Here is a 25,274-nt window from a genome sequence, read left to right on the forward strand (position 1 = left end):
ATATTTTTATTTGATTGTTTTTGTGAACCCCATACTATAAAAAGTGAGAGCATAAAAACAATTCTTAATCTTTTTGAACAGATTATGCTTGGATTAACAAGTCATGAAGCGCATTTCTCCCTTTTAAGAGAAGAGGTTCGGTTTGGTGGCAAAAAGGCACAAAGGTAAATCATGCTGTATATATCTTGGAACACAAAACAATTTGAATTAAGCATACTAATCCCTAAAGAGATATATGATCTGTAAATATTTTTTCCCATTCTGAGGGTTGCCTTTTCACTCTGTTGATAGGTATTGCACAAAAATTTTTTTTTTAAACTTGCTCTTTTTTAAGATTTTATTTCTTTATCTTTAGAGGGGAAGGGAAGGAGAGAGGGAGAGAAACATCAATGTATGGTTGCCTTTCGTATCCCCTGCTGGGAGCTGGCCTGCAGGGAACCTGCCTGCAACCCCCGCATGTGCCCTGACTGGGAATCGAACCGAGATTGTCTGGTTCGCAGGCCCGTGCTCAATCCACCGAGCTACACCAGCCAGGGCCTACACAAAATTTTTAATTGTGATGAAGTCCAATACATTTTTTTTTGTTTCCTGTACTTTTAGTGTAATGTCCATGAAATCATTGCCAAATCCAGTGTCATAAAGCTTTTTCTCATTTTATTCTAAAAGCTTCGTAGCTTTAGCTCTTACATTTAGGTCTTTGGTCCATGTTGAATTAATTTTTGTATATGGTATAAGGTGAGGGTCCACCTTCATTCTTTTGCATGTGGATATCCATTTTTCCCACCACCACTTGTTGAAAAGATTATCTTTAAAAATAACTTGACCATGTATGCAAGGGTTTATTTTGGGGCTCTTCAGCCTAATCTGTTGGTCTATATGTCTGTCTGTATGGCAGTACCACAGTATTTTGATCACTGTAGCTTTACAGTAAGTTTTGAAATTAGGAAGAGTGAGCCTTACAATTTTGTTCTTTTCAGGATTATTTTGGCTATTTGGGGAGTCTCTTGAGATCAACAATTTTTTAGGATGGATATTTTTATTTTTGTTAAAAAATAATCCTTGGTATTTTATTAGGGACGCCATTGAGTCTGTATATCCTTTTCAGGTGCTGTTTATATCTTGATATTGTCTTCCAGTCCGTAAACATGTGGTGTCTACTTTCTTCCAGCAAAATGATGTAGTTTCAGTGTACAAGTCTTTTGCTTCATTTTTTTCTTCTTTTATTCCTTTTGATATCTACCATGCTGTACATTACATCCCCAGGACCTATTTAACCTGTAATTGGGATTTGTAGCCTTTGGCCACCTGTGCTCATTTTGCTCCCCGCACCCCCTCTCCACCTCTGGGCACCGTCAGTCTAGTCTGTTCTCTGTAACTCTGAATTTATTTTTCTGCTTCTGTTTTTGTTTTCTTTTGTCTTCTTGGTCAAGTTTATTACTAAATGTTTTATTCTTTTGGATGGTATGGTAAGTGGAATTGTTTCTTAATTTCCTTTTTGGATTCTTTGTTGCTGCTGTGTTGGAACCCAGCTGATTTTTGTGAAACAAACAAACAAACATTTTTTTACTAGTAGCTCTTTTGTGGATTCTGTGGGATTTTATATAGAGAGAATTTACTGTATCTGTAAATAGAGATAGTTTTATTTCTTCTTTTCCAATTTTGGATACCATTTATATGTTCTCCTGCTTTAGTGCCCTGGAGAGGACTTCCAGAATAATGTTAAATAGCTCTAGTGAAAATGGGCATCTTTGACTTGTTTTTAATCTTTAGTCTTTGACCATTGAGTCATTTAGTATGATGTTAGCTGTGTGGGTTTTTTTTTTTTTAATAAATTCCCCTTACGATATAAAGGAAAGGTGTTGAATTTTGACAAAATTTTTTTCAGCTACATGATTGTGGGGTGTTTTTTCCTTTGTTAATGTGGTGTATTAACATCAATTTTTTTCTTATGTTGAATCTTCTTTTCATTCCTGGGGTAAATCCCACTTGCCTTTGGTGTATAATCCTTTTAATATACTCTTGTTAGCTTGTATTCTTACTGGTAATCGGAGTACAGACTAACAGCCAGGAGTATAAACCAAACCAGGGCAGGATAAGCAGCGACAGGGAAGCCAGATACCAGGACCAGTAAGTAGAGACTCAATTGAATCTTTATGGGCACTGCATTCAGATGCTGGTGATTTGAGAAGATGGCGGGTTACGTACCCCCAAATTCCTCTCAACATCTCATCTCAAGTTGACCCTTTTTATAGTGAGAAGGAAAGAGTAGGTAAGGGATTTAGGAAAAGGTGAATTGGATAAGAGTTGCCTTATCTCTTATCTGAGACATAGTTTAGCTGGTATTTATCTAGCTAAATAGTAGCTAGAGTACTAACTGCCTATGGAGGCAGTTTACTTAGTATTTGTCTGCTGGTCAATAATTCTTTATCTGACTTCCTGGAACACAGTGGCTCAGATACCATCTCTATTACTTACATACCCCCACCACCCCTTGGGGCAAAAAGGTTGAATGGCTTGTCAGTCTCCTGGTGTCATTCATTCCAGTACCTGGAATAACAGCTTTCCACATGCATTAATCACTTAAGCCTGTCAACTATAACTGAAGCTAAAATCTTTAATTCTTGAGTTCCCTTACCATTATTAGTTCCTCACCATTGAAGCCTTGGACTATACTGCAGTACATATGAAAGTATAAACTCAGCCTATCTGTGTGCTGTCTGTTGGTGGACAGCCTCAATTGGGCCAGAACTCATGGTTTCTTACATCTACTGTGACTTACTCAGGCTTTCTTCATTCTCGTAGTCCTTCCACAGAAAGCATAATGTAATCCAGTTATTTTGGAATTTATGCTGTATGTATTGTAATTGCAGTTATATTTTATCTTTACATTACCCTAAAGCTTACATATAAATTGCACGCGTTGAATACAAAAATTATCTTCTAATGATAAGTTTTACTTTAAGTCTTGCTACATTTTTAAGCTTGAACCTTAAAAATATAATTAACTCTAAATATATATATATAAAATTAACTCTGTTGATCATCTGACTAATTACAGGGTATGTGCACCAGAAGAAACCACATTTCACCTCTTACACTTGTCTTTAATGAGAGAATATATTGACTATGAGTTTTCAATGTTAAAAGTAAGTATTCCTGTATCTGTGGACCAAACATGTGTATGCAGAAAGTTGCAGAGGACTTGACTTTTTTCTTTCCCATTTTACTCTAGGACAAGATCACATTTAAATATGATATTGAAAGGATAATAGATGATTGGATTTTGATGGGATTTCTTGTTGGCAATGATTTTATCCCTCATCTACCTCATTTACATATTAATCATGATGCACTGCCTCTTCTTTATGGAACATATATTAATATCCTGCCAGAACTTGGAGGTAAACAGAGTTTAATATTCATTTGTGGCTACTTTAACTTAGCACTCAGCTAACTCTAAAAATGTCACCCAGGTCATTAGATTATTACATGTACAACTAAAGTAGGAAAAAATTAGGTTTTGTTTTTTTTTTAATTTTAAGCTCCAAGCTTTAAGGTTATAGTTTTCAATAGCTCCTAAGCTCAGAAAATAACCAGAATTATGCAGTCTCATTTATTGTTACCTAATTAATCTCTGCCTGTAATTGTTTAAGAAACTCAGTAGACATTGTTGTTTTCACTTAGGTTCTTTCATATTTAAACATAGAAATTCAGTTATTCTAAATGGGTATGCATTAGGGTATTTAATATGAAGGAAAGACTTCAGTTAAACTAGGAAATTCACAAACAGAGGTGATACTGAGGAAAACAGTAGCAGGATATTAGTCCCTTTCTTCTGAAGGTGACATCAAATGGTTACATTCTAGACCATATTTAATTTAAATAACTGTTACAATATATTGGAAACGTGGGAGGATTATTCTTATGTGAACCTGGGATTTCTTATATTTTGCTTCAGATCTTATTTATTATATATTATTGTAACAGCAAGTTCAACAAGTTCTAGTAAACTAGATCCAGTTATATGTAGTCCAGTGCAGTGTTTTTCTCTGATTAGTAAAGTGTAACATTCAACATTTTATAAAAAGAATTTTGTTGAATTGTTTAGAAAAACTACCAGCTTTTAGTCCAAATTTAGATGTTATTTCTTTTAGGTTATATTAATGAAAGTGGGCATCTCAACTTACCTCGATTTGAGAAATACCTTGTGAAATTATCAGATGTAAGTAACCAGAAATTTTTGATTTCCTGTAAATGGTCACTTAGTGATTACATAATAGCAGAAGAAAAAATTTTTGTAATTCTTATCCTGTTGGTCAATCTATATGAATAAATTTACATGAATTATATTTATTTGCTTTTTACTTGTAATTTTCAGAGTAGTAGATGAGGTCTCCATGTACATAATAAACTATATTCCCTGATTTCCTACACTCCAGAAGTAGTCCATATTAAAAGTTTTGTTTGTATTCTTCAGGACACACCTAAATGATTTTTACATGAATTTAAATATTTCTGTTCAGTTTGATCGGGAGCACTTCAGTGAAGTTTTTGTGGACCTAAAATGGTTTGAAAGCAAAGTTGGTAACAAGTACCTCAACGAAGCGGCAGGTGTTGCAGCAGAGGAAGCCAAGAACTACAAGGAAAAGAAAAAATCAAAGGTGTTCATTTTTTTAGGTGTCCTTTCATTTTTTTAGCTGTAAAGGTAAAACTGATATTCCTTGTTTCTCATTTTCTTATGATTTGGGGGTTGCTTCATTTCATTATCATTTCTTCTTCTGTACGTACATTTTAAACATTGTTTTGGTTTCTCTTTATTAGATCCTATCATTTAAATCTGATCTTTAAAAATCAATTTCTTATTTTACCTTTGAAGAAGAACATTGTTTCCTTTGTTCTCCTAGTGTTTGTGTCTTTTAAAATATTTTATTTATTATTTTTAGAGAGGGGAAGGGAGGAAGAAAGAGAGGGAGAGAAACGTCAGTATGTGGTTCCCTCTCCAGTACCCCCTACTGGGAACCTGGCCAGCAACCCAGATGTGTGCCCTGAGTGGGAATCGAACTGCCTTTGGTTTGTAGGCCAGCCCTCAGTCCACCAAGCCACCCAGCCACAGCTTCTCTCCTATTCTTTTAAAAGTGTAGAAAACATTTCTGGGCTCTATAAGAGCCCTTTTTAAAATTTTAATTAATTAATAAACTTTTAAAATTTACATTATTTTATTGTTCAATTACAGTTGTCCGTATTTTCTCCCCCACAGTTAGTTATCTTTTTAAAAGATATTTTTAGGGGTGACACTGGTTAACAAAATTATATAGATTTCAGGTGCACATTTTACAGTATATCATCTGTACACTGTACTGTGTGTCACCACCACAAGTCAAGTCTCCTTCCATCACCATTTATCTCCCCATACCCTCCTCCATTTTTCCACTACCCCAGCAGAAGGAAAGTCTTTTTTAAATTTTGTTATTCAAGTACAGTTTTCTGCCTTTTACCCCATCCCAGCCTACCCCCCCAACTTTCCCCACCTCACCCCTGTTTTCCCCCCCCCCCCCCCCCCCCCGCTTGTTATTGTCCATGTGTCCTTTATACTAGTTCCTGCAAACCCTTCCCCTTTTCTCCCGAAACTCCCTCCCTTTTCCCCTCTGGTCACTGTCAGCCTGTTCTCAATTTCAGTGTCTTTGGTTATATTTTGCTTGTTGATTAGGTTGCTGTTAAAGGTGAGATCATATGGTATTTGTCTTTTGCCACCTGGCTTATTTTGCTTAGCAAAATGCTTTCCAGTTCCATCCATGCTGTTGCAAAGGATAGGACCTTCTTCTTTCTTTCTGCTGCATGGAATTCCATTGCGTAAATGTACCATAGTTTTTTGGTTGGTTCATAGGCCCGCGCTCAATCCACTGAGCTACACCATCCAGGGCTTGTGCCATAGTTTTTTTATCCATTGATTTACCAATGGGCACCTAGGTGGCTTCCAACACTTGGCTATTGTAAATTGTGCTGCTGTGAACACTGGGGTGCATAGGTTCTTTTGGTTTAGTGTTTCAGGGTTCTATAATCCTAGCATTGGAATTGCTGGGTCAAAAAGCAGATCCATTTTTAGTTTTCTGAGAAAGTTCCTTACTGTTTTTCATTAGACGTTGTACCAGTCTGCACTCCCACCAACAGTGCCCTAGGCACTGTTGTCTCCACATCCTCTCCAATACTTGTTGTTTGTTGCTTTGTTTATGATGGCCGTTATGACCAGTGTGCAGTGGTATCTCATTATGGTTTTAATTTGCATCTCTCTGATAGCTAGCGATATTGAGCATCTTTTCATGTGTGTCTCTGGTTCCTCTGTATGTCCTCCTTGGAGAAGTGTCTGTTCAAGTTCTTTGTCCATTTTTTAACTGGATTGCTTGTCTTCTTAGAGCGAAATCATGTGAGTTCTTTTGGAGACCAAACCCTTGTCTGAGGTATCATAGGCAAATATGTTTCCCATATGGTTGGTTCTCTTTTTATTGTAATACTCTTTTCTTTAGCCATGCAGAAGCTTTTTATTTTGATGAGATCCCATTTGTTTATTCTTTTCCTTATGTCCCTTCCTCTAGGCTACATATCAGTAAAAATGTTGCGTGAAATATCTGAGATTTTTCTTGCCTGTGTTCTCCTCTAGAACTTTAATGATGTCACAACTTATATTTAAGTCTTTTATCCACCTTGAATTTATTTTTGTGTATGGTGTATGTTGGTGATCAAGTTTCATTTTTTTGCACGTATCTGTCCAGCTCTCCCAACAGCATTTGTTGAAGAGGCTGTTTTTACGCTATTTTATGTTGCTGCCCCCTTTTCCGAATACTAATTGACTGTATAGACTTGAGTTTATTTCTGGGCTCTCTGTTCTGTTCCATTGGTCTATGTGTTCATTTGTTTCCAGAAACTTTTTGATTTCTTCCCTAATTTTATTCTTGACCATTCATTGCTTAATAGCATGCCATTCAATCTCCATGATTTTGAGTGTTTGGGGTTTTTTCAGGGTTGGATTCCAGTTTCAGTCCCTTGTAGTTGGAGAAAATTCTTGGTGTGATTTCAATTTTCTTGAATTTGTTGAGGCTTGTTTTGTGTTCTGTCATGTGGTCTATCTTTGAAAATGTTCCATGTGCATTTGAAAAGAATGTGTATTTAGTTTCTTCGGGATGGAGGGTTCTATATATATATTAGTTAAGTCCATTTCATCTAGGCTTTTGTTCAATGCCACAATATCTTTGTTGTTATTTTGTTTGGAAGATCAATCCATTTTTGACAGTCGTGTGTTAAAATTCCCTACTATATTCCCACAATATTTCCAGGGCCACAGGAATATGCACAGGGCCTTCTGCTCTGCCTTGGGAGCCCGTTGAGGCTGGGTGGGGAGGAGGCCAGAGTGGCTGCTGCAGGAGAATTCCCCAAACAGCTGAGTGTCTCTTGTTTCAGTTTCTCTTTTTGAGAAATTTCTCCTGCCTAAGCTTGCCTCTCCAACCAGACCAGGGACTATCCCGGTCAGGGCCCCTCAGAGCCCAACTCTCTCAGTTCTCCCCAGCCTGTGGCCACAGACTCTGTGGGTACTCACAGCCCCTGTGTGTTTGCCACTTAGTCCTTATTCCCCTCTCTGACTTCAAGCAACCAGGTCTCTCCTGGTGCTGCTCAAACCTGTTTGGCAGGGGAGGGAGCCATTGACCGGGCTCTCTCCCAAGAACCCTGTGGCAGACCCAGCGGGCACCAGGCCTTGGGCTTCAGCTGCGCTGGTTTCTGTGCTGGACCCAAGGATCTTATTGTCCTGAAGCACTCTCCTTATTGTCTGGTTTTTCATTGTCTCCTACAATTTTTGGTCTCTTATTTTCATATGTGCTGGGGTACTGTTGGCTGTTTGCTCTGTTCCTCTGTAGACTGTCCAGGTTTTTCTCCCGTGTGTAGGGGGAAGTGGAATCTGCTCCTTCCTACCTTGTCGCCATCTTCAGTCTCTAATTATCTTTTTTAAATGTAGATATTTATAGCATTTAATGTTATGAGACATCAACTAGATCAGTGATTTTTTTCTGTAGAAATAATTCGCATATAAAATTATGTATATAATACTGCAATAATAGGACAGCTTGAGTGATTAGCACAGTATCTTGTAAATGGTGCTCGATAAATGAATAATACAATTAGTTAGAATATGCTAGTACCATGTAAAATATCTCTAATGTCTAAAGAATGTCTTATATGTGTTAACTTGGAAAATAAACCTTTTCTGAAAATTTCCTCAGCTTATCTACAATTATTGTATTCTTCAGAAATTGAAGGGTTTCCTGTAATCTCCTTGCTATACTGGTTTTAATTAGGACCCTTGCACAGGAAGAGCAACTATCTTGATTTTTCTTTAGTAAAGTCCTCTAATTGCATAGGTTTTTCTTAGTGGAACTTAGCAGCAGTCAGTGTGCATTCTACTTTGCAGTTTTTCTCTTAAGAAAACAGCCTCTGCAACCTTTTTTTTTTTTTTAAATCCTCACCTGAGGATATGTTTATTGATTTTAAAGAGAGAGGAATGGGAAGAGAGAGAAATATTGATCAGCTGCTCCCATTTGCTGCCTGCACAGGGATAGGACCTGCAACCTGGATATGTGCTATGACCGGGAATCAAACTTACAGCCTTTTGGTGTATGGATGACACTCCACCCAACTGAGCCACCTGGCTAAGGCAGCCTCTGCAACTTTTTGGAACTTGAATTCACGAAACTTACATAACAGTAATCCCTGGCTCTGCCCACCTCAGCTCAGTCCTTAAACATCACATGTGTTCTAAGCATAAGTGGTTAACAGTAGAAACACTGGTAAAATGAGAGGAGCTGGAGGGTCTGCCCAGACACAGGAAGTTGGCCAAGGCCCTGGTTTGCCTGACAAAAAGGAAATGATGAGGATAAGGAGTATGAAGAACAGTAATGAGAGTCACTGGCGGTAGAAAGGCAGTCAGAAAATAAAGAAGAGAAGAGATGAAATCACAAGCTAAGGAAAAGATAGGAAGGAAATGATGAGATGGAAGAATTATAGAAAAGCAAATGAGTTACAAAGGAGAAAAATTTAGAAGTGTAGTTAAAAGAGTCATAAGAATGATGGGATCCAGAGACAAAGTAAGTGATGTTTATAATCATTGTAGTCCATCATAAGTATATTTCGTTAAAGGTAGTCCAGAATTTGATGCATGTAAATGTTAAGATTGCCCTGGCTGGTGTGGCTCAGTGGATTGAGTGCCGGTCTGTGAACCAGAGAGTCACTGGTTGGATCCCCAGTCAGGGGACATTCCTGGGTTGTGGGCCAGGTCCCCAGTAGGAGGCACCGTGCTGGGGCAACTACACACTGATGTTTCGCTCCCTCTCTTCTTCCCTTCTCTGCTCTAAAAATAAATAAATAGAGTCTTATAAAGAAATGTTAAGATTGATAAATTATAAAAGGATTTGATGTTGATTGTATCTTTTTCTCTGAGTAAATGAAATATTGAAGTGTTTTCTCTTGAAACACATGTAATTAAATATATTTCTCCTTTATAATTATGACAATTACTTATTACATATTTTTGAGAGTCTTGAATGTTCTACTTACAGCTTTAGAAAACAAGTTATGTAAAACCAAAAACATTTACACAGAATTTGGAAATTATTTTTTAAAATAAACTTTTATAGTGCGTTACTTAAGGATTATTCCTTTATTTTTAGTATATTTTTAAATATCCCTGTGAAATGTCTCACTTTGAAATGTAGCTTGCCATTAATTTCATATTGATTTGTAATTTTTATAGGGCCAGGAAACTTCTGTATGTTGGGTTGCTTTAGATAAAAATAGAGAAGAGGTGGTAACTTCTAAGGGTGAGTACAAACTGCATTTTAATATGTTACTTTTGGACAGAATGGTTGTCATAGCTTTCCTTTATTACTATTAATTCAATAATGTTGGATGGAACCGATTTCAAAGATAGGTTATAAACGTATGCTTTCGTATGTATTTATCAAAGCTTTAGATGGAAAAATAAAATATTCTTAATTATCAGCCGCTGTGTTTCTGGCTTTTTTGTTTTCAGACAATTTAGAAGATGAGACTGAAGATGACGACCTCTTTGAGACTGAGTTTAGGCAATATAAAAGAACATACTACATGACGAAGATGGGAGTTGATGTCGTGTCTGAGTATGTTCTTGCCAATTCTTATTACACTTGGAAGAAATTAGATTTTGTAGTTCTTCATAGACTAGCATCATTTTGATAAGGTAGTGAGAAAGAAGGATTTTTCGGTTTCATAAATTATTCTCAGTCTTTCAACTGGTATGGCTTTGGAGAAGGTAATATTCACTGACATGTGTTGAATTCCTGTGATAAAAATTGCCAAATAGAAAATGGTTAGTTTTTTGCTTCTGTCTTCTCAAGCTCACATCACACTTATTTCAAAGGCCACCTGGCTCGACCCTAGGTTAATACTTACTCTGAAAGATTCTTAAAAACCTAATCTCTAGAATGATGGCGTGTGTGTGTGTAGTATACTCTCATTTAAAAAAAAACAGCCAAAACATCCTGGTCATATATAAAAGACTGAAAAGAAATATAGTAAAATGTGTACTAGTAATTGCTGTACAGTGATAAAAAATGCTTTTCTTCATTATCGAGATTTTCAATAATGAGGGTGTATTTCTTTTTTAACAAAAAAGTAATACATTGCATTTTCAGAGTGTTCCTTTCTAAGCACTGGAGATCTGGAATATTTTGATTCATCTTGACTTGAATTTCAGTAATAAACACTAACAAGGTTATAGCCTCTTTTGGCTTTAGCCTAGGGCCCTTTCCCACTCCAACCCCCCATTTATTTTACCTTAAATGGCAGGGTTTTAGAAGGAAGAAGGTATTAGAGGGAAAACTGTCTGTGGGTCTATAGCACTTTTCAAAGTGTATTCTAGCTGCTGTAACCGGGTTTTAAGATTCTTCCGATCTCCCTCTGTAATTGTCTCAGGCATCCTCCGAGGGGAAGAACATTCCCACCCTCTCTCTCAGAACGCCCCAGCTGTTTAAGGGAGTGGTAGTGCCACTTTATGGAAATCTACATTGGCAAAATTGTCAACTATTAAACCAAAGCATCGTTCATTGACTGAATAAATATGCACAGCAGTTTTAAATATTCTGGTAGTTGGTTTAGGAAACATAAGGCAAACATTTAATCTGACAGATGGAATTTTAAAAAATAATATTTGGGAGTTTTTCTGATCATAATTATTTAGCTTATTCATTGATTAAATAAAACATTGAGGCAGATTTCATGCTCTGAGAACAATGTCCTGTCTTTAAAAAATTAATGTTGTAATGAAAATACTCTTTTCTGTTTTCAGTGACTTTCTGGCTGATCAAGCTGCATGTTATATTCAGGCAATACAGTGGATTTTGCACTATTACTATCACGGAGTTCAGTCCTGGAGCTGGTGAGGGAATACGAAAAGAAAGGTTTTTTTATATTGATTCATTAGTGTAGTCTCATTTGGAGATTCCTTTGCTTTTATTTCTGTTTTTGGTAGTATTTTTAAAAAGGTACATACAGCCAAGTTTAAGTGAAATGCAGGTAATGTCTCCTTCGATAAAAACACTTCGAGAAGACTTTGGTATCACAATGATGCTTTCAGCCTTGGAAGATGGCCCATAATAAAAGTCCTTTGTTCATCTAAGGATTTAAAACTTCTTTATCATGATGAATCAAGCCTGAAAAACTCTTTATAATTATTAGGTCAGAGGTATTGTTATGTGGGGTTGTTCATTATATTCTTTTTTACATTTTGTGTGTTTGAGAGAAATTTTTATCAGGAGTAATTACTGAGGAATGGATTATTTGAATGTTAGGCTGTGAAAGGTAAAGAAGAAAAGAACTATTTGCTTTCCTGGGAAATAGTAATTTTTCATTTCTCTCAAGCTTCCTATTCCAGCGTGTTCCATCTACATTTCCAAACCAACCACCCAAATAGAAAAATAAACCAAAAAATGATGCAGGGAAAGGTAAAGACTTTGAGGTGATGAGATAGCTCATTTTGTTTTGCTGGCAGAGTACCTGGGTGTAGGCTTCATTTTAAAGCACCATATAGCAAAACAAAGCATAGTGACATAATGTGACATTAATTATGATTTCACTTACTGATAGCCTTTAGAAAAATCTTTCCTATAACTAACTTGATTCTCAGTACCTTTTGAAGAGTGTTCCCATGACAAAAATCCTTGATTTGCCTTTTTTAGAGGATGAGTATAAATTATTGCTGTCATACTACTGGCTTTAAGACCAAGAATTTAAAAAGCATGTTCTCATATAATCCTGACAGCCATTTAAATTAAGCCTTGTTCTTTGCCTTTGCAGATGAGGCTCAAAGAAGTTAAATTACCTTTCCAAGGTCATGCATACCACCTGTATGCAAGAATTAAGTCCAGGCCCATCTGATTTCAAAGTCTTTACATTTTCAATTATTCCACATGCCATTCTGTCTCCTGAACTTTCCCGTTCATTTCAAATACGCCATAATTGTGGACCATAAAAAATATTTCTCCATTTTTTGGGTATCCTTAGTCAAATAAGAATATTGATATTTTTTAAAAATTGTATGTGTGAAGCTTTTTAAAAATACTTATACCTATAGTTAAAGATGGGAAAGTATTAAAAACAAAAAAAGTTGTATGACTGATAAATACTTTAATCCTTATCACAAGCATAATAATATACTAATTCAAATATAAAAGTTCTTAGAGCTGACTAGTAAGATCCAGTGTAAGCTCAGGTTCACTGTTGGCCTGGTCCTCATGGCAGAGGCCCAGGCTTCCTGAGAGTCTTCTAATTACCTCAGTACTTTGTTCTAAGAATGTATTGCTTGGAAAATGCACACTCAGCATTTTGGGAACTAACCCATTCTGTTATATGTATTCTTCAGTTACATTGTACATCCCAATTTTGGAAATGTGTGAAGCTGTACTTTAAAAATTAAGTAAATACAACATTTGTCTTCATCACATGACCTAAAGTTTTCAAGACTACTGATTTCTTATACTCAGTTAGTGGAAGTATGGGTGATAAATTTTTTTCTTTAGAATTATTGTTGCATTATTAAAATATGGAAACATTTTTATATTGACCTGTTTCATAATGTCGCCATTTGTTTAAAACTCAGTTTTGTTTTGTAGGTATTACCCTTACCATTATGCACCTTTCCTATCTGATATCCGCAACATCAGCACACTCAAAATCCATTTTGAACTAGGAAAACCTTTTAAGCCATTTGAACAGCTTCTTGCTGTACTTCCCGCAGCTAGCAAAAATTTACTTCCTACATGTTACCAGGTGGGTTTTAGAATTAAATGTTTTTATGTTCTTAATATTTGGAAGCTCATTCTCCAAACTTAGAGACAGAGCACCCAAATTTCTTTAATAGCTAACTATACTTTTATTTTCAAATATAGTAGTTCTTCAGTCTCTTGAAAAGTTTCTGATTTACAGTGAGCTGCAAATCTTTAAAGATGCAGGCAGAATCCGCAGATGGCCCAGAGTGGAGCCTGTTCATGTTCAGTGCCTCCCCAAATGTGCAATTTGTCTCTGCGCTGATGGAAACAAACCGAATCAGGGAAAATCTGGAGCTATCAGCTTTGTCCAGATGTTTGCTTATTTCATTCTTGTTCTCTTTTACCTTCTACTTATTACAATAGATGTGATTCTTATAAGTTATTTATCTCAACTGAAGTATTATCTCAGTTTATATTTGGGTTTTAAATATTTCATTTATCAAACTGGAATGAAAGGCTTTTCTCTGGTTAACATATTTTGCATAACAAGGCAGATATTTAGGGACGATTTGAATCATCAAAATTACACAAAGCCTGATAAGCTGATTCTGAGGGTAAATTTCATTTAGAACTACTTAGAGTTAAAGCATCAGTCTGTTCTGTGGTCCAATCCCAGGAACGAGAGCAGACACATATGCTCATGTGCGCACCTGTACTTTGCCACATCTTTCTGAAACAACCTGTCCTCCACGCTGGGCCCTTTGGTCACCCTTAAGTTTCTTCTGAAGTTTCTTTGATGCTTTTAGATATATTAAAAGCATTGATACTCACTTACTGTGAAGCAATAGAACTATACATGTTTTATAGCCATGTCTGTTTTGATTGTTCTCTGCCCATGGCATACTGGTTATTATTTTACATATTACTCTGAGAAATATGCCTTTTCGTTTTCTTAGAAGACATTCTTATGCTTTCATTTTCTACCTCTCTTACAAAATCTCTAATAAAAACATGTCTTATTGGACTTCTTACCTTTGCTGTTAGTAATGAAGAGATTCTTGGATTTTAGAATGTTTTTCTTTTTAAATTATCTTAGGTGGCAGTTTTTGTATTACTTGTTACTGTATTACTTGTTACAATAAAATCAGTTGATTAGGACATGAAAACAAATTATTTAAGGTTAAAAATTAGAAGCCTGTGTAATGAACTAAAGTTTGAAAGGGAAAACAATTTAAGTGAGTCTTGTAAAGTGAAATGACAAGGAAAGATAGAAACGATGAAATGAAAATTCAGAGTACAGTGTTGCTGCATAACCAGGGGAGTGGTAGCGTGATGAGTAGCAGTGAAGTTGTGTCACCAGTGAACATCAAAGTATAGCAAGTATATTGCAGAGTATCTGAGATGTAAAAATTTAGTTTTGCTTTGCTTAGAAATTTTAAACTGTTCGAGGAAACATTATCAATATATTAAGAAGAAGCTATATTGGTAGTCTTACATCTCTATTACACTATTGTGTCTTTCCACAGCATTTGATGACCAGTGAGGATTCACCAATTATAGAATATTATCCACCGGATTTTAAAACTGATCTCAATGGGAAACAACAGGAATGGGAAGCTGTGGTGCTTATACCTTTCATCGAGGAGGTTAGTGCATGAAAGAGTTACATATGCACATATATTCTTAACCAGAGATTATCTCATGTACGTTAATAAGCTGTGAGTTTAAACCACCATTTATGTTTTGTTAATGAGATTTAACTACTCTTTTCTTTAGTGTGTGCATCAAAACTTCTAGGCATACTAATTATAAGAAAGCTGGAATGGCTTTACTAATATTAGACAAAGAAGACTTCATTTATTGATTGATGGATTTTTTTTTTTAAGATTTTATTTATTTACCTTTAGAGGGGAAGGGAAGGAGAGAGGGAGAGAAACATCAATGTACGGTTGCCTTTCATGCGTCCCCTGCTGGGAAGTGGCCTGCAGGGAACTGGCTTGCAACCCAGGCATGTGCCCTGACTGGGAATCGAACCGCGATTGCCTGGTTTGCAGGCCCGTGCTCAATCCACTGAGCTACACCAGCCAGGGCTTGATTGATGGATTTTAAAAAGAGGGAGGAAGAGAGTGGGGAGAAGAGAGAGACAAAGAGACAGAGACACCACAGCACCCCGACCGGGGATCCAGCCCAGGACCTGGTCCATCGGGACAGTGCTCTGGTCTGCTGAGCTAGCCAGCTGTGCGAGACAGAGTAGACTTCGGAACAGGGGGTGTTACCAGAGATCAAGAGGGATATTTTATACTGATTAAAAAGTCAGTTCAGTTCATCAACAAGACATAAAAATTCTAAATATTTATAAACCTAATAACAGAGCTTCAAATACATGAAACAAAAACTGAAAAACTGTCAAAATTGAAATTGATAAAACAAGAAGACAGATAGGGAGGATAAACACTTAACACTCATTAATGTTTATAGAATGCTGCACCCAACAACTGCAGAGTACACATTCTTCTTAAGTGAATAATGAACATTTTGCATGATTATTTGCTGAGGTATAAAATGTTTCGATAAATTTAAAAGTGTTGAAATCATAGAGGTTTTCTGACCACATGGAATTAAATTAAAAATTAATACAAATATCTGGAAGATCTGCAAGCATTTTGAAATTAAATAACATGCTTCTAAATAATCCATGGATGAAAGAAGAAAGTAAAAGGGAAATGTAAAAAAAATTTGATACGAATAATACTGAAAGCACAGCATAACATAATCTGCAGTGATCTTTAAAGGAGGGCTTAAAGGGAGAATTAGGTTTCAAATGCTTATACTAGATAAGAAAAAATTTAAAATGTTATGTAAGCTCCCTACCATAAGAAGCTAGAAAAACAATAGCAAATTAAAATCAAAGGAACATAAAGAAATAATAATGATAGGGATGGAAATCCATGGAAGATGAATGAACAACAGAAAAATTAATGAAACCAGAAGTCACAAGCAAGGTGTTACAAGAAAATTATGTCCAGTGCCCTCCTAAAAGTAGATGAAGAACTTTTTACAAAATAAAAACAGATGGGCTTTAGTAATATATTAGAAGGATAATTCTCATTACCGAATAGGGTTTATTTTAGAAATACAAGGTTGATTTACAAAGTGATTTACCTCATTATCAATATTTAATATCCAGTTTTAATAGACATGGACTAAGAGAAAACTTCCTCAGTCAAATAAAGGACATCTAAAAAAGCCTGCTAACAACATATTTAACACAGTGAACATTTCCTCTGTAAAGTCAAGGATAGGACAAGGATGCCCGTTCTAAACTCTCTTTTCTAATACTATACTGGAAGCTCATTGTAGTAAAGAGCTTCTCTTTATTTCAAGAGAAAGAAATAAAGGCATGCAGATTAGAGAGAAAAAAGTAAAATTGTCTTTATTTGCATGTGAGATTTTTCTATATGTAGAAAATTCCAAAGAATCTTCAAAAAATACTATAACTAATCAGTAAATTTAGCGAGGTCACAGGATATAAAATCTGTACAAAATTCAGTTGTGTTTCTATATACTAGCAACAAATGATTGGAAATGCAAAATGTTTAAAGTCTACATAACTATAAATTTAACATGTGTAAACTCTTTGCACTGACAACTAAATAATCTTGATGAGGTGAAACCTAAATAAATGGATGGGCTACGTGACAGTCAAGAAATAGAAGACTAAGTATTGCTAAAATGTAACTTGTTCCCAAATTGTTCTTTGGACTGAACATAATCCCAGTGAATATCCCAGCAGATTTTTGTTTGGAAATTGGAAATCTGATTCTAAAGTTCTTATGAGATTGCAAAGAATCTGGAATAACCAAAGCAATCTGTAGAAAAAAAAAACTGTATTTAAGAATTTTATGATTTGATTTCATGACTTACCATGAATCTGTGGTATTCAAGGCAGTATGTTACTTGCATAGCAATAGTCAAATAGATCAGTGGAACAAAGTAGAGTCTGAATGTAGAACTACACTTTTCTAGTTAATTCGTTTTCAGTTAAGCCACCAAGGTTATTTAATGAATAAAGAAAAAACTTTCCAAATAGTTGTTGCTGGAATAGCCATCTGTATATGTGGGAAAAAGTTAATCTCAGCCCATAGCTTACCACACAGAAAACTTAATTCAAAATACACAATAGCTCTAAAAATAAAAGCTACAACTGTAAAATTTTTTCAGGTAAATGTAGGAGAAAATCTTAGTCAAGATACAGAGTATGCTTACCATAAAAAAAGAATGAAGAAAATAGATTTCATCAAATTTTTTTTAAAAAGCTTTTCAAATGATGTCGTTAAACAATGATTAGGTAAGCCGCACACTGGGAGAAGATATTTGTAAAACATACGTGTGCATAGGACTGGTATCCAGGGTTAATATAAACAACTCTTCTTATTCAATAGTAAGAAGACAGAGAACCCAATTTTTTAAATGGGCAAAATATTCGAAGGGCCATTTCACAAACCAATATATACAAGGTCTGTCCAAAGATATCCAGCCATGTAATAGGAAACATAGAGACAATTTATTGAAGAAGGCACAAGAAACATTGTACATAGGACAGTGATGCCTCAGCCCCCTACAAAGTAGACAGACACCTTGGGACCTCACACAGTTCTCCTAGTCGCCATCAGATGCTGCATAGTATTTTACTGAATCCCATCAGTGGTCTGAAATCTCTTCCCTTGCAAAAGCGATTTTAGTTTTGAGAAAAGCCAAAAGCAGGGTGTCAAATCTGAGCTCTAGGGGTCTGTTTGAGTCACCTGGGGATTTGATGTTTTGCCAAACACTGCACGAGACGTTGATGCTCGAGCAGGCACATTGTTGTGATGAAGCTGCCAATCACCAGTTACCCATAGCTGTGGCCTTCTGAATCATCCAAAGTTTCCGCAGAGGAAACACAAACTGATGCAGATTCATTGCTCCAGTCATCTTGGATGCGATGGCCACACAGTACACATGCTTACTTACCGGCATCTACCGGCCCCACTGACTGGTACAGTGAAGTTGTCATTGTCACTCACTTGCACTCCAGTCCACTCTCCTTGGCTGCCAGGTTACATTAATGTCATGCAAACTGTTAAAATTATATCAACAGTGGTTAGACATTTTATGGACAGACATCATACAAATAGCCAGTAAGCACATAAAACAGTGTTTAGCTTGTCATCAGAGAGATTTGTAGAGTATGACCATGTTGAGATAACACTGCATAACACTGTTAGAGTGGAGAAAAACTGAAAGATTGAAACACAATACCAAATATTAGCAAGAATGTGGAGCAGTCGAAATTTTTACACATTGATGGTGGGAGTATGAAATAGTACTAATGATTTGTGTATCTGTGTGGCAGTTTCTTACTGAGTTAAGAATAAAACTACCCTAGAATCCAACAATTCCATTCTTAGGTATTTACCAAGAGGGAGAATGAAAAGAAAATGTTCACAAAAGCTCTTGTACCAACTGTTCATAGTAACTAAAAATTGGAAACAATGCAATGGGCAAATTGTGGTGAGTCGAAATAATAAAATACTGCTCAGCAATAAAATAAGTATAGATTGCTGATAAGTGAAACAGCATGGAAGGACTCAAAAACATTCTGAGCTAAGGAAGCCAGACACAATAGAGTACAAACTCATCTGCAGAAAGCAGAACAGCAAAGCAATTTTTTTACTCAAAAATTTTTTACAGATTTTACTACTTCCTGCCTCTTTTTACAGCATTCTCTGTAAATGCTTTGAAAGTGGCATTTAAAAGTCTAGGAGGCTACTCCGGAAAACAGTTCAATAGTTCCTTTTCAAATTAATCATAGATTTACTATCCAACTCAACAATCATCCTCTTGAAGTGTGATTTTTTTCAAATTTATCCTAGAGAAATGAAAACATTTGTCCCCACGGAAACCTGTATGTGAATGTTCAGAACAGCTTACCCATAGTAATCCGAAGCTGGAGAAAATTCAGATGTCCTTCAACAACTGAGGGATAACCAAATTGTAGTACATCCATATAATGGAGTACTGCTCAGCAATCACTCTTTGATAGAAACAATTTAGATGAAAAAAATCAATCTCAGAGGGTTGTGTATTACATGATTCCATTTATATAATATTCTTGAAATGACAAAATTATTATAATATGAAACAGCAGTGATTTCTGGGGGTTAGGATTGGGGATAAGATGTGATTATGAAGGAATAACATGAGGGAATTTTTTTATGATGATGTAATAGTTCTATATGCCAGTTTGCATGGTTGCATGAATCCATATGCATGATAAAAATTCCATAGCACTGTACGCACACACAAAAAAGTCACATACAAAAACTAGTGAAATTTGGATGTTTGTAGTTTAGTTAATAGTACCAGTGTCGGTTCCCTGGATTTTATAAAGTTATTTGTCTGTGTGTAGGAAAGGGGAACAGTTGAAAGGAACATGGCGTTGCTTGGGGCTAATTCTGCAACTTCTTGTGAATCTTTGTTTTATGCCACCGTATGCAAGGCTGTGGTAAAAATACTTGTGTATTTATGTATCCTTTTTGTTTGTGTGTTTGTTTATGCATTGCTATATATTAAAATTATATTTTTATAAAGTAAATTCCCAAAAATGTATTGCTTGATTAATGGGAACATTCAAGAACACTGGTCTAACTCACATCAGCAATATTTCAGTGCCCACTTCTCAGCTTCACTGGTCCTGAATAATATTGCTTCACTTAATGACAAAGAATGTCATTTTTTATTATTCAAATTTGGTTTTCCCTGACCTCTAATTTGAGTATATTTTTATGTTTACCCTTTGCAGTTTCTATATTGAATGTTGTATATTGCCTGTTATATCCTTTACCTCATTTTCTGTTTTTAATTTCTAGCAATTTTTTGTATTGGGTTGGCCAAAAGTTCATTTAGTTTGTTTCATATGATGGCTCTAGTAGTGCTTCGTTGTCTTTAATGTCATTTAAAACAATTTTGTTACATTGAATCATGACATCTGTCTTATCAGTATTTATTTTTTAAAAACTTATCAAAATTAGTGAATTTTTATGCAGTCATTTTAATAGTGAAGATGCAAGAAGATACGTAATATTTTGGCATGTTATGCTTTATTATTTCAAGAAAGATAAACATGTAACTGAAATGTAAAAAAAGATTTGTGCTGTGTATGGAGAAGGTGCTGTGACTGATTGAATGTGTCAGAAGTAGTTTGCCAAATTTCTTGGTGCTATTAATACTTTGGCCGAATAATTCTTTGCTGGGGACTGTCTTATGTACTAGAAAATGTTTAGCAGCACCCCTGGCCTCTACCCACTAGAAGCCAGTAGTGGGAGATAGCTGACATACTCAAAATATCCAAATCAGTAGTTATTGGTGGAAATGAAAAATGTGTCTTTTATTTTATGGAAAAAAAATATGCAGACTTTTTGGCCAATCCAGTATGGTAGTAGTATTCTTTCCCAAATGTGGCATTTGTCTCCTGTTTTGTGTACGATGTCTTTTGTCACTTTTTTTAAGATTTCAAAATGTCTTTTCTATTAAAACTGTTCAGGTTTTTTGGTCTTAAATAAGAATTTATCACTCCAGAGTATCAATACTCCCAGCTTTTCTTTTAATACTGTTGTTTTATTACTCTTTTTTGTTACTCTGATGCTTTTGTATATGGTATAAAGCGGTGGGTATATGTGCTTTTTTCCCCCCAAGCTGCCTAGCTAATTATGACAACAGCAGTACTTAAATGGCCAAATATTATGATCTTGACACGAATTTGTATTTGTTTTTGAACTCTTCTGTTTTTCTGGCCTATGGTTCTCTTGTTGTATCAGTACGAAATGTTTTGATTATAGTAGCTTTGTAAAAAATGACAGGAACTGGTAAGACAGGTCCCCAGTTACTTTTGCAGTTCACACATTCCTTCTTCCATGTGAACACTCACATTATTTTGTCCTTTAAAAGTATTTTAAACCATTGCAGTTCAGATTGGAATTATGTTAAATGTAAAATAATTTGGGAAGATAAACATTGCTTACCATTGCAGAATTTTTAAAGTAAGAGACTAATACTCTGTGAATTATGATAAATTATAATGATGAATTCACACTTAAAATCTGATTCTCTGCTGTTCTTGTGCACTCTTTACTGTCTACTGTTAGAATAATAGGTTCAGAGGAATTTGCAGAGGCAAGTGATAATCTAACAATATTCTAGTCCTTCGAAACAATGAATAATAGCCCATCAGTTTGTCATGTGACGAAGTGGAAAATAATTCCTTTAGTTAAGATTTTTGTTTTTCAAGACCACAGTTCTGTATACTGAAGGGAAAAGATTTATTCTGGATGTTGAAATTACAGAATTTTTATACCTTTAACCTCTGTTCAATCTTCACATTCAGAAGCGATTGTTGGAAGCCATGGAGACATGTAACCACGGCCTCACAGAAAAAGAGCGGAAGAGAAACCAACACAGTGAGTGCTTAATGTGCTGGTACGATGCAGGCACAGAGTTCACCTATCCCTCTCCATGGCCAGAGAGGTTCCCTGCCATAGAGCGGTGTTGCACAAGGTAATGTTACTGGGTAATTTTTCAAAAACTGCTGAGTCCCACCCCTCCCCCATACAAAAAGTAAAAGCTTTTAAGTATCTCTCTGGAGAATTAACAGAAAATTTATAATACAGTCAATTTATAGTAAGTTACATCCAACTTGCCAAGGACTGTAGCATCTCTCTCTCTCAATTGTTTGTATAGTTCTCCACTTTGGTCAGATTCTGCCTCTCTCTCCATCTTCCGTTAAGTTTCTAAAAATTTTTTCCTCCTTAGTGTGTACCTGTGTTATTCTTCAAAAGGCTGTGTGAATTTTTGTTTCCAGTGCCAGTTTCTGCGCCCAGCATTTTCTGACGTGCTATAACGTTTGGGTAGCCACCCAGATAGAAAAAAGAAAAAGGACGCCTCCTTTTGTACCTCCTCAAACCCACTTCTCTATCTTCCTCCTTAAAATGTCATCCTTGTTTTTTCTTCTTCTCTTTCTTCCTGCCAATAATGTATTTTTTAGATGGCTGTTGAGTTTCAGATAAAGTAAACATCTCTCAGTGATGATTTTTTTTCTTTTTTTTAAGCAAAGAGAAAGTTGAATAGATACATTATAAAACATATTATAAAATGCTGTTTTCCATTCTGGGTTTTGGAAGATGGAGGATATGGTGATTTATGATATACTTAATATGGCCCTTTATTTTTAAAATTAATTATATAAAGTTTTGTTTATATATATATAGTTTGTATCAAATATTGTTTTGTTTTAAATGAACGGGAGAAACTTCCATTGAGTGACTTACAGCCATGGTTGTGTCTGCACCAGTAACAAGAGAGGGTCTGGATTGTCCTGCTCTCTGTGTTCTTTGTTTGTGAGGGTGAATTGTCATTGCCTTGTTTATAAGCAACATGAGTCTTGCAAAATATTCACGGGAATGCTGAAAAACTGTGATTGCTTATAATGTGTGAATTTTAAATTAAATGCTTTGATTTATTTTTTAGGTATAAAATAATATCATTAGATGCTTGGCATGTAGACATAAGCAAGAACAAAATAACCAGGGTTGACCAGAAGGCATTATATTTCTGTGGATTTCCTACTTTGAAACACATCAAACACAAAGTCAGTGGCTATTTAGTTCAGAATTTTTTAAAAATTTTATTGAATGGGAAGTGATTATGGAGAAAGAATTAAAATTCAATCCCCTGAAATTTCTTAAAGTTTTTTTTGAAGAAAAGCTCAGTTCAAGTATTCCAGCAAAGCAGTCGTGGAGAAAACATGATGTTGGAAATCTTAGTGAATACAGAATCAGAGGAACTTGTAAGTATTTTCTTTATTACATATTTATGAGGTGTTTACTATGCATAAAATTATCCTAACTGCAGCATGTTTAACAAAGTGGTATAACGAAATAACTACAAATGTAAAAGGATAAAGTAAAGAGACATGGACACCAATAAATGGACATGTATAATTGTGATACAGTGAGAAAAAAATGCTCCAGGGACTTTGAAAAGGAGACGAGCTATGTGAACTAAGCATAGACTTATAGATGGGAATAAGCTTGAATTGGGTGCTAAAAAAAATTCCTACACAGAGCAGAAAAGCAGGGGAAAGGAAAGTGTTATGCTTGAAAGAATAACATGACCTGGGAATTATTGTCAAAAATAGATGTGATGCATCTTCTTATTCTTTTTAACCTTTTGATGTCTGAAATTTCTCTTAATACTTTTTCTTTTTTCCCAAATAAATGTGATATATTTAATGAGAAGGAATAGACAAATCTGACTGAAGCAGATGACTTGCGTTGGGAAATAGTGGAAGATAAGATTGAAAAACAGTTTGAGGCCAGATTATGCCTGGTACTCCTTGAATACCGGGCTGAGGAGTTTGGACTTTTTTCCCCATGGATGTTATCTTCAAATTGGAATTTTCAAGATTAATTTGGTGGCATTATAATAGACTAAATTGCATAAAAGAGAAATGGAAGAAAATGGAAAAGTCTTCAAGGTTGGAGGTTGTGGCTATAGAAGTGTTAGGTAATAAGGGCATAAACTGTGGAAATGGTAATAGATCTGGATCAGCGACTTTCAACCTTTTTCATTTCATGGCACACATCAACTAATTACTGAAATTGTGTGGCACACCAAAAATTTTTTTTGCCAATCTGACAAAAAATAGGTATAATTTTTATTTCATTCACACTGATGGTTATTGTAGTGTCGGCTGTTGTCATTTTTTAATTTGACAGTCGAAGGGAAAAGAGGTCAGTGTCCCTAACTAAATGGTCAGATATTGCATGTTTTAAAAATCCTTGCAGGACACTGGTTGAAAGTTTCCAATCTAGATGAACAAGACTAAATAAATTGGACATGTTATAGTTCAAATCTAGGGGTTGAAAAAATGAAGAAAATATTAAATGTGACTTTTAGGATCCAGGATAATTAACTAGAAAATAATTATTGTTTTGGGATAAAGAAGTTAAAATGGGAGAGTCCCTGGTTTGAGGAGAATAATGATAAACAATGGTAGAATTATAAGGTGGTACTAGGACTTAAGAGCTGTCCTGCCAGCCTTTCTCAGCAGGGGTACCACAGAGCTTTAAGCCCTAAGGCCCTAAGTCATCCATTTGTATATAATGAATTAATTTACCTTCTGGTACATCCTTTATTGAGAAAATAGTCATTATTTATAGTATTTTGATCTTTAGATGAAAAAGTAGACCTTAGAGGGAGATAGGTATATACAGTCATCAGCAAGGAGGTGATGGCTGACACCTTGGGGGGGTCATTTCCCTGAAGAAAAAGAACTCTGAAGATTGAAGGGCTCAGCATCAAGAAATACAGTTGTAAAGGTTGGGAAAGGAATAGTAAATGTGACATAGTGTTCAGGCAGGTAAGAGAACAATTCCCAAATGAAGTAGTATCACAGACCCATGGAGTGGATGCTGCATACAATTCAAGAATAGAAACTAAAACAAAGTCTGAGTTAGTCCTTTAGGCACCACTGTTGAGTTTTGAGAGTTCCATTCTAATAGGTTGGGGGAGGCTGAAGTCCAATTCCTAAGGATTAGTCTAGGACCATGTAGGTGGAAAGTAGAGGTAGCAGGCATTAAGACCTTGGTTAAGAAGTTTTTTATTTAAAAGAAGGCTAGAAACAAAACTAGATAGAGAAGAGAAAATTCATCAAACAAAATTCACATAGAAGAGAGGTAAGGGTAGTGGCAAAAGGAGGTGGATATTAAAGATACTACAGAGGAAAGGAATGTTTACTGATAACAAGACCCCTTGTGAGGTAATGAGGGATTTTATCTAGGGCTTAAACAAAAGGGTTAATCTGGGAAAGAAGGACCACTTTTTCCTTCAAAAACTAAAGGAAAGATTGGGAATATGAAATTAGAAATAAATATATAGAAAGAAGAGAACAGGATA

The 25,274-nt window shown here is 35.5% G+C and overlaps 1 protein-coding gene across 2 annotated transcripts in view; it reads left to right on the forward strand.

Moving 5' to 3' along the window:
- The window catches only part of XRN1 (5'-3' exoribonuclease 1), a 161,693-nt gene that overhangs the window by 29,001 nt on the left and 107,418 nt on the right, over positions 1-25,274 (forward strand). For both annotated transcript variants that reach the window (XM_053672843.1, XM_037167457.2), the window contains exons 6-18: positions 82-164; positions 3,059-3,146; positions 3,233-3,401; positions 4,155-4,222; positions 4,524-4,661; positions 9,794-9,860; positions 10,073-10,178; positions 11,366-11,455; positions 13,188-13,344; positions 14,810-14,929; positions 21,706-21,875; positions 22,845-22,965; positions 23,065-23,163. In XM_053672843.1, the coding sequence (XP_053528818.1) occupies positions 82-164; positions 3,059-3,146; positions 3,233-3,401; positions 4,155-4,222; positions 4,524-4,661; positions 9,794-9,860; positions 10,073-10,178; positions 11,366-11,455; positions 13,188-13,344; positions 14,810-14,929; positions 21,706-21,875; positions 22,845-22,965; positions 23,065-23,163 (1,476 nt within the window). The remainder of the gene's footprint in view (positions 1-81; positions 165-3,058; positions 3,147-3,232; positions 3,402-4,154; positions 4,223-4,523; positions 4,662-9,793; positions 9,861-10,072; positions 10,179-11,365; positions 11,456-13,187; positions 13,345-14,809; positions 14,930-21,705; positions 21,876-22,844; positions 22,966-23,064; positions 23,164-25,274) is intronic.

The sequence above is a fragment of the Artibeus jamaicensis genome, unplaced genomic scaffold (genome assembly GCF_021234435.1).
Source record: "Artibeus jamaicensis isolate MK-2021 breed Jamaican fruit bat unplaced genomic scaffold, CSHL_Jam_final contig_793, whole genome shotgun sequence".
Classification (NCBI taxonomy): domain Eukaryota; kingdom Metazoa; phylum Chordata; class Mammalia; order Chiroptera; family Phyllostomidae; genus Artibeus; species Artibeus jamaicensis.